Source organism: Perognathus longimembris, chromosome 17 (assembly GCF_023159225.1).
Source record: "Perognathus longimembris pacificus isolate PPM17 chromosome 17, ASM2315922v1, whole genome shotgun sequence".
In the NCBI taxonomy this organism is placed as follows: domain Eukaryota; kingdom Metazoa; phylum Chordata; class Mammalia; order Rodentia; family Heteromyidae; genus Perognathus; species Perognathus longimembris.
The window spans coordinates 51,468,883-51,478,594 of NC_063177.1; the positions used below are offsets into that span (position 1 = coordinate 51,468,883).

The window sequence follows — 9,712 nt, forward strand, 5'->3', positions numbered from 1 at the left end:
ATTCTTGCTTGGGCTGGCTTTGACCTTCGATCCTCAGATCTGAGAAACTAGGATTACAAGCATGAGCTACTGGCACGGGGCTGCTTCCTTCCTTGTTTACCTTCACCTCCGGATGTGACACCCCCCCCCCCCCCCCCGCACCTCCTTTCCCCTTCTTGGAAGGTTTCTTTCTTATTCCTGTCGAAGTTCAAACTTGTTCCTTCCCCAGAAGTCCAAGGAGACATGCAGCAGACCTAGCATCCCAGTCTACCCGTAGGGAAACTGAGGCAGGGTGCTAGGTTACAGCCCCGCTTGGGGGGGGATGCAGAGGAGGGTTCTGGAAACAAAGACAGTGGTCTGCAACGTGGCGGTGGTGTGTGAGCGGTGTGCACGTGGGTGGGTGTTTCCAGGCCTGGCTGTTACACCGAGTCACCCAATTTTCCCCAGCCCCTTGTGGGAGCGGCGCCTTTAAGTTTGATGAGACCCAGCACCGAGAGAGTGTCTCTGAAGCCAGGTTAGAGGCAGGATCAGCCAGGGCCCGGCCATTGCCTTTGACACCTCAGGAAGGACCTAGCTCAACAAATGGGTTTCTGCCCTTCTCTAGTGCACAGAGACCCAAACAGCACCCCCTCCCCATCCCGGGCGAGAGGGGAGGGGGGGAATTGGGCCTGGCACCGGCCTCTTCCGGTTGGCAGGGCTGGAGCTGTCAGATCAGTGGCATTGCCTCCGGCTGACCCAGCGCTCGCGCCCGGCTCTCCTTGGCCTCATCTCCCACCCCTCGCCCACCGGCTGGCTGGCCGCCTGCCCTTCCTGAGGGCTGCACCGTGTCTCAGCCCAGCGAGTCAGAGCCTCGGTGCTGCATCGGCGGCACCTGTGCGCCATGTTGGAGAGGAATACGAGGCGGTCGGAGGACCCACGATGCAGAAGATGCGTCTGGTACTTGCACAGCGTCACTTGGACCCCCTTGAGCCGCTGCACCAGCGTCCTTCAAGCCTGGGCCCCCTGCCCTGGAAACTTCCGTGCTCCATGTGGGTGCTGGAATTTCCAGGGTGTCTGTACGTTCCAGGCACCACCCCTCCACCCCCACCCCAGACGATTGTTAAAAGAGACCTCAAGCTAAGATCTCCCACGGGAGGCAGATGGGCGGCATTTCAGGTGGGAAAGGGCCTGGGAGGTCCCAGGTGGCCAGGGAGACCCAGGGAGGCGGCCTCCAGCTCTGCCTCCTCCCCCAGCACGGCCTTGAGCTCCTGAGAGAGACCCCGTCTCAAGACTACAGCAAGAGCTCTGCTTGACTTCGCTTCCTCCAAGCCCGTGCGTGAGGTTTTCCCTGGGAGCCTTTTTCACCTCTGATAAACACTCTCCCTATCTCAAGGGCTGGAAAGCAACTGCAAACTACCAAGCTTGGGGCAGAAGGAGGCATTTTTTTTTTTAAATTTTTCTTTCTTGGTACAGTGAGGCTTGAACGTACGGCTTTGTCCTTGCTTGGCTGGTGCTCTCCCGCTTGAGCCATGCCTCCAGTCCAGCCTTTTGGAAATAGAGCCTCAAGGACTCTGGATTTCTGTCTCCTTAGAAGCGAGGATGGGGGTGGGGGTGGGAGAAGCTCGGCGTTTTCTCTGTCTTGTCCTGTCAGGCTTCGGAGAAGCACATTTCTGAAGGAGCCCCTGGGGGGATTCTTGGCAGGTTTGGGTAGAATCTGACTCTCCTAACAGGCCCTTCACAGGAGGGGAGCCGTGGGGGAAGGTGAGGCACATCACAGGAAAGGTTGGTTCTCTGGCAAATAGAGCGCCCCTGGTCCATTGCCCTCCCCCTCGTCCATTCTGCCCTCCCCCCCTGGTCCATTCTGCCCTCCCCCCTCGTCCATTCTGCCCTCCCCCCCACCCACCCAGTCCCCCATCTCAAAGGCTACAGCCTTCACTTAAGACCTCCCTCTCTATCTGCAGTGTTTTAAACTTCCTAATAAAACAGATGTCCCTCAAAAACAAACAAGACGCTGTAGGCACAGCGTAGGAAGCCCCTCCCCCCGCCCCCCCCAGACATGGCTGGCTTTCCCAACTCCTCAAGAGCAGCCGGGCCTCTGGCTCATGACCGTGGCACAGGGGGCTGTCAGTGCATTTTCGGCTGGGTCTTGTGCTGCAGTGGGGAACCTGTTCTGGGCAGATAGCAGAGTACCCGCCCAGGTCCCCCTGTGGGCCCGACGTGGGGCCCTGTGCTGCGCCCCCAGCTCTAGCCCCCTTTCCAGCCAGTGTGTGCCGTTGTCCTGAGCGTCCTGCCCACAGACAGACCTGCTGGCCTGCCTGTTTGCCTCACTTTCCCCTCCCTGAGCCACACGCAGATCCCTTAACCTGGCCCCAGCCCCCCCCACACTAGCACTCGCCCACCCCTCCCCGGCCCGTGCACCCTAGGAGACCGGCCCTGCTCCAGTGCAATCCACCAAGCTTCCACTGAACCTCCGCCCCGGGCGGCTGCCCCTCCCTCTCCTCCCCCTCCTCCCTCCTCCCCCACCCCCACTTTCCGCGCAAACAAGCTCAGTACCGCTGGAAGAATCGTGGGGTAAACAGAGCCTGGAGAGCAGAGGTGAGGGGGCACCGCCGGGCCAGGCCGAGAGGGAGCCGTGGGAGTCCCCAGGAGAAGCCACTGGTGACCTGGGGCTCTGGGCCCAGGAGCATGGGGCTGGAGGGACCAGAGACAGGTACCTGAGCCGGAAATGCTGGGGTGGGGATGGAAGTCAGAGGGGTAGAAGGAGCCAGAGACCGGTGAGGCCCTGGGACACTCAAGGGGGGAGGGGGAGGCTTGAAGAGAAAATGAATAGAACTGGGGGGGCTTGGGGGGCGGGCCAGCTAGGGGGTCTCCCATCTTCAGCAGGAAATCAGAGGCCAGCAATGAAAATCTAAAGAGCCTTAAAGTATGAGTCAGGGGGTTGGGGTGAAAGCAGGTGTGTGTGTGTGTGGGGGGGGGGTGTCCTCATCCTAGATCCACCACAAGCCAATGGGGTCGCCTGACCCTGGAGACTCAGTTTCCCCATCTGAACACAGGGGCCACGCAGCTGCAGCGGTGAGGACCACAAAAGGGGGGGGGATGTTCTGGCTTAGGGAAGAGGGGGGAGGCTTAATGGCAGGCCCTCCCCAAAAGAGGGGGTGGCTGCTACGTGGGCTGAGCAGCTGCTGGGAGACCCATTGAGTCCAACTCACCCAGCACACTCGTTAAAGGCGCAGCTGTTCAAGGGGGGGCCACGCCGCCACCACCACCACCGAGCTCTGCCCACGGGGTGGGCCGGTGGGGTGGGCTAGGGGTGATAGTTTCCACAGCGCTGGGCTCCCCACAGCGCGGGGGTTGAGTACAAAGACTGCAGGGAGGTAGGAGCTGCTGCTGAGCCTGGGCAAGAACCGCTCTTAACCCGGTGCTTGGATCTTCCCAGCCGGCCAGCCACAAGTGACTCTGCTGCCCACACCCAATGGCAGTGGCCCCGGCTGGGAGTTGGAAGGCCCCTGGCCGGAGCTCCCAGAGCGGTCGCCCTGCGTGGCTGGCGTCGTCCCTGTCATCTACTACAGCGTCCTTCTGAGCCTGGGCTTGCCTGGTGAGTGGGGGCTGGAGGCGGGGATCGGGGGCTCAGCCGGAAACCGGGGTCCTCTCCCCAGGGGACCCCAATCCTCGCGGGCGGCCCTCACAGAGACTCGGGATCACAGGTTCCGGGTCTCCCCTGGCCTTTATGGGGGTCGTCTGGCTCACTGGGAGAGTAAAGTCTAGGGGATACGTGTGAGAGGGTGGGATTTGGGGTCCTCTATAAACACGAGGCGAGCCCCCTTCCCTGCAGCAGCGAATGCCCTGGGTGGCTGAGGTTCACGTACAGTCTATGTGGCCCCACTGCCTTCTGGGAGCAGGGCTTGGGGGGCAGGGGTTCAGGCAAGGTGGTCTTGCCTGGAGCTCTCCCCCAAACTGGCAACTAAGCTCATGTCTGGGTCCAGAAGGCCTCTGCCTCGAAGGTCATGGAACACCCCTAAAGGACAGAGGGGAAGGCCCCGGCCAGCAGATACTCGTGTGTGAGCCACCTTGGCCGTCAGCCTGGCCCACGGCCTGGCGTGTGGGTGGACGGGACAGGGCTGAGCTGGTTAGCCGGCTGGGCAAAAGGGATAGTCGTAGCAATTCTGGGGTGAACCCCAGGGCCTCAGGCATGCCAGGTGAGCGCTTTACCACTGAGCCCCAAGTTTTCTTATTTTTTTTATTTTTTATTTTGGCCAGTGCTGGGCCTTGGACTCAGGGCCTGAGCACTGTCCCTGGCTTCTCTTTGCTCAAGGCTAGCACTCTGCCACTTGAGCCACAGCGCCGCTTCTGGCCGTTTTCTGTATATGTGGTACTGGGGAATCGAACCCAGGGCCTCAGGTTATACCAGGCAAGCTCTCTTGCCACTAGGCCATATCCCCAGCCCCTGAGCCCCAAGTTTTCGTGTATGTGGGGGGGGGGGGTGGTGAGTGTAGTGAGGCGCGGGGCCTGGGTGCTGTCCCCTAAGTTTTTTTTTTTCACTCAGAGCTAGTGTTCTGCTCTTGAGCCACAACTCCACTTCTGGCTTTTTTGGTGGTTAAGAGTGTCAGCAGGGGCTGGGGATATGGCCTAGTGGCAAGAGTGCCTGCCTCGGATACACGAGGCCCTAGGTTCGATTCCCCAGCACCACATATACAGAAAACGGCCAGAAGCGGCGCTGTGGCTCAAGTGGCAGAGTGCTAGCCTTGAGCGGGAAGAAGCCAGGGACAGTGCTCAGGCCCTGAGTCCAAGGCCCAGGACTGGCAAAAAAAAAAAAAAAGAGTGTCAGCGGGCTGGCTTCAAACCACGATCCTTAGATCTCAGCCTCCCGAGTGGCTACGATGACAGGGGTTGAGCCACCAGTGCCCAGCTCCAAGGCGTGTTGGAAGAAGGATCTAGAAAGAGAAGTCACCATGGCCACACCCCTCCCCACTCCCCCCCCCCCCCCCCCCGAGCCCGGACGACTTTGGGGAGGAGAAGGTAGCTTTGCTCAGGCCTCTGACCTCTCCCCTCCTTGTCCCGGGTCGCCGTCAGTCAATCTCCTGACCACAGTGGCTTTGGCCCGTCTTGCCGCCAGGACCAGGAAACCCTCCTACTACTACCTTCTGGCGCTCACGGCCTCGGACATCGTGACGCAGGTGGTCATCGTGTTTGTGGGCTTCCTGCTGCAAGGCGCGGGTGCTGGCACGCCAGGTACCCCGGGCTGTGGTGCGCACGGCCAACGTCCTGGAGTTCGCGGCCAACCATGCCTCTGTGTGGATCGCCGTCCTGCTCACGGTCGACCGCTACCAGGCCCTGTGCTGGCCCCCTGCACCATCGGGCCACCTCGTCCCCAGGCCGGACCTACCGGGCCATCGCCGCCGTGTTCGGTGCTGCCCTTCTGACGGGCATCCCCTTCTACTGGTGGCTGGACGTGTGGAGGGACGCAGACCCCCCAGCACGATGGACGAGCTCCTCAAGTGGGCTCACTGTCTCATTGCCTACTTCGTCCCCTGTGGGGTTTTCCTGGTCACCAACTCAGCCATCATCCTCCGGCTCAGGAAAAGAGGCCAGCGTGAGGTTCGAGCCTGGGTGAGCAAGAGCACAGCCATCCTCCTGGGGGTCACTTCGCTCTTCGCCATCCTCTGGGCACCCCGGATCTTCGTCATGCTCTACCATTTGTACGTGGCCCCCGTGTTACCGGGACTGGAGGGTCCACCTGGCCTTGGACGTGGCCAATATGGCGGCCATGCTCAACACGGCAGTCAACTTCGGCCTCTACTGTTTCGTCAGCAAGGACTTTCCGGGCCACCGTCCGCCAGGTCATCCGTGATGCTCACCTGCCCTGCGCGCTGGGGTCGCGGTCAGAGGACGTGGGAGTGGAGCCCGTAGGACCCCCCAAAGGGACGGGAATGTAGAGGAGGGGCTCCAGCCGGGAGCCTGGAGAGCTCGGGATCACATGCATGGCACTTTCGTAGTGGTACCCAACAAAACCGTGTCAAACCCCAACCCCCTCCTTTGCAATCTGGAGGAGAGCGAGAGAGCGAGAGCGAGAGAGCGAGAGCAAGAGAGAGACAGACAGACAGACAGACTCCCTGTTTGGACATACCTCCCTCGTAGAGAGATCAACTTAGCTGACTCTTAGGTTAGCTCCACCCTGATTTCAATTTCCTTGGAAAAGGGGTCGCCAACTCTGCAGGCACAAGCTGGCTGAGCCCATTGTGGGGATCTCTTGTTTAAGGGTGTTTCCCCTGGCACACAGTGAATGTTAATGTTGGCTGAATTAATGAACGGAATGGTTGGTGGATGGATGGATGGATGGAAGCCATCCCCAGCCCCTTTCTTGAGCCTACCTTTTAGTCTCCAATTCAGTGTCCTCTCTGGCTTCCAGTGGCGATGTGGGCAGCTGAAAGAAAAATATCTGCAGGCTTAGAGGCCTCTCCTGGCTGGGGAGCCAGAATGTTTGACTGAGCAGGGGGAGGCAGCTAACTGTGTGGTGGGGGGGGGGGGAGCGCAGAAGCCCCCAGGACACAGGGGAAAGTAGTTGTCTCAAAGCAGACTGGATCGTCCGGCACTGTTTGGCCATCCTCAGGGAGACACAGCCCCCTTAGTGTCAGCCATGCTGGCTGGATTCTGCATTGCCCCCTGCTCTGGAGTCAGACTTGGTCCAGGGGTTCACACAGGTCCTGGGGTTGCAGGCTCTGTGCTGTCATTGAGGCAAAAGGGGTAGAGTCAGCCCAGGGCACCAAGAGCCCTGGGAGGGAGGACGGGGCTGCGGGCAACTCCTGGAACCTCCAGTCCACCCACCAGGCACGCGCTCCTTAGAAGAAGGGTTTTGGTTTTCTGCCTCCACCATGGGGGAGGAGGTGGCTAACTGGTCTGTCCCTCCCCAGCCTTTCTAGGCCCTTCCTTGTCCTGGCCTGGGGACACAGCTGGGAGAGCTTAGCAAATGGAGCTCCCACCTGCTCCAGGCCTTGGGTAAACACATTAGCTGGAGAGCTAGGGCCCCTTTCTGCTTCCCAGGCCGAGTGAGTGAGCTGACCTTTTCCTGAATGGCAGGTTCAGGCCCAGCCCCCAGCCCTACCATCTGGGAAAACCCAGGCCAAAGTGCTAATGTGCATTGGGCATACAACTGGTGCAGAATAAATGCTCAGCGTTCCCTGCCTTTTCTATATCCAGACAGAGGGTTTCAGCTACGTTCAGAAGGAAGGTAACATGAACCCCCAACTTCTTAGTCACAATTCTCAACTCCAAAATGCTACAAAGAACAAAATATCGTTCCCAGGTGTGTGTGTGTGTGTGTGTGTGTCACAGACACAGAGTGGCACACCCCTGACCTGAACTGGTGAGACTTAACTGTAGCCGGCAAGTGAATACCTGCAGTGCTGCTCTCTGGGGGGGGCCGGAGGGGGGGGGCGGTGGGGATACTCAGCCCTACCCTACTAGAGTAGGTCTCTTGAAGAGGGTAGGTCACACAGCACTTTCCTCTACTCTGAAGATACTGTGACTGGGGTTGGGAATGTGGCCTAGCGGTTAGAGTGCTTGCCTAGCATGCATGGAGCCCTGGGTTCGATTCCTCAGCACCACATATACAGAAAAAGCCAGAGGGGGCGCTGTGGCTCAAGTGGTAGGGTGCTAACCTTGAGCAAAAAGAAGCCAGGGACGGTGCTCACTCAGGCCCTGAGTTCAAGCCCCAGGACTGGGAAAACGTGTTTCTGATTATAGAGGAAGGATCAGCGACCTGTGCAAGACACCTGCTGCCCAGGGGCTCTAGGTTGCTTGGAGGGGGTGTGAGGCATGGAGACTTGCAGGGTGCGTGCGCAGGTGTGGCCGGGAGGGGCAGCTGGTCCTAGGTCCCAGGGCGCACGCGCAGATGGGCCCCGGGCCGGTTCCCGAGGCGCATGCGCAGATGCGTGCCGGGGACCGGCGGGCAGGGGCACTGGGCTCGGGTCTGCTTAGGACTGGGGAGATGCGAACATAGGCGGCCAGGGAAGCAGCCCTGGGGGAGGGGTGGTGCTGCCCAGCCCAGCCGGTCACTTGGCTTGCAAAGAGCCAAGTCCACCCACACAAAGAGGCCCTGGGAAGAAAGCAAACGCTGTCTTTTGAGGCAGAACCAAATGGAACACTGGGTTGTGGGCCTTCTGCCTCCTCAGGGAGAAGCATGGCTGGCCACGGGAGGCCCGCCCAGGCCCTGGCAGCAGGCTCTTCCCACTGCCGGATGGACTGTCCCTCAAGAGCCCTGACCCTGGACACTGGCGGGGCCGGCGACCCCCCCTCCAACCCTCGGGAGGTGCCTTTGTGGTTGGTAGAGCTTTGTGTCAGTGTCTTCTGACAGCCTGGGTACCAAGTATGGTAGCCATGTCACAGACAGAGGAAACTGAGGCACGGAGAACTTCAATGGTAGTCTATCGAGAACAGTGACTCAAACTCAAGTCTGCCAGTCCCTGGTTTCCCTCCCCCCATATATCTCAGGTATAGAAGACAAAGGAAGCACATTCTCAGGGTGGCTTTGCATGGCCTAGAACATTCTAGTCTCCAGCTTAGCGGACTGGACCGCAATATCCTAGGGTCCGAGTGCAGTGAGTCACACGTACTGTCCTGGCTGTTCTGAAGCCTGAACAAGAGGCTTGATTGAGCCCAGGAGTTCAAGACTGCCTAGGCCACAAAGGGAGGGGCTCGTCACAAAATACACACACAAGCCAACTACCCCGGATAAGTTTCTTTTTAGTTTTCTTTCTTTGTTTCCCCTTTGGCCTCACTGGAGTTTGGACTCGGGACCTTGTGATTACTTCCTTTCTCAGAGCTTCTCATTTTCCTCTGTTGCTTCCAATCTCCCCCCCACCCCAGCAGCTGTGATTCTGTATCAGGGTCCCAACTGCACAGTTATCACAACTTCCACAGGGGCTTGGATTTCTCTCAGATGGGTATCCGGGTGCGGCTGGGCCCCTCTGACTTCCAACGTGCTTGAATTTTCCCCCTGGGGGAGACTCGGACACTCCTCCCCTTCTTGTGTTCATTTGATCTTTGCACGTTTTGCTGCAACAAAATACCAGAGCCTGAGGAACTTACGAAGAATTTTATTTGGCTGGGCTGGGGATATAGCCTAGTGGCAAGAGTGCCTGCCTCGGATACACGAGGCCCTAGGTTCGATTCCCAGCACCACATATACAGAAAACGGCCAGAAGCGGCGCTGTGGCTCAAGTGGCAGAGTGCTAGCCTTGAGCGGGAAGAAGCCAGGGACAGTGCTCAGGCCCTGAGTCCAAGGCCCCAGGACTGGCCAAAAAAAAAAAAAGAATTTTATTTGGCTTACCATCGGGAGGCAGCAAAGCCCAAAGCAAGGAGACAGAGAGATGTTGAGACAGCACGGTGTCCCAGCTCTGCTCTCCTTCCTTACAAAGCCCCTAGCACCATCGCTCATTGGCTCTATCCTCATGACCTCTTCTAGTCCTAAATAGGACTGTGGGGTCGGTTTCCAACACATGCACTTTTGGGGGCACATTCAACCACTGCATAGCCCCCAATAGAGTGCACTGGCTGAATTAAACAGCACAACAACAAAAGCCCACAGCTGCTCATAGGAGCTCACTGGGATGTGGTTGTTTCTTCATTCCTAAAAGGTGACACGGAGGGCTTTGGAATGGCCCGCCCATGGCGTGTGGGGGAAGAGGTGTGACTGGGCAGGCACGGGCTTCTGGAAAGACCTTGCAGTCTACTCAAGCTCAGGGGAGGGGACCCCCGA

General features: G+C 59.1%; 1 protein-coding gene across 1 annotated transcript in view; it reads left to right on the plus strand.

Annotated features, from left to right (window-relative positions):
• Positions 1–2,643: 2,643 nt before the first annotated feature.
• The window catches only part of Gpr142 (G protein-coupled receptor 142), an 11,581-nt gene continuing 4,512 nt past the window's right edge, over positions 2,644–9,712 (plus strand). Inside the window, 9 exon segments of the mRNA XM_048366885.1 lie at positions 2,644–2,668; positions 3,395–3,553; positions 5,029–5,171; positions 5,173–5,295; positions 5,297–5,429; positions 5,432–5,670; positions 5,672–5,770; positions 5,772–5,861; positions 7,153–7,183. Coding sequence (XP_048222842.1) covers positions 2,644–2,668; positions 3,395–3,553; positions 5,029–5,171; positions 5,173–5,295; positions 5,297–5,429; positions 5,432–5,670; positions 5,672–5,770; positions 5,772–5,861; positions 7,153–7,183 — 1,042 coding nt within the window.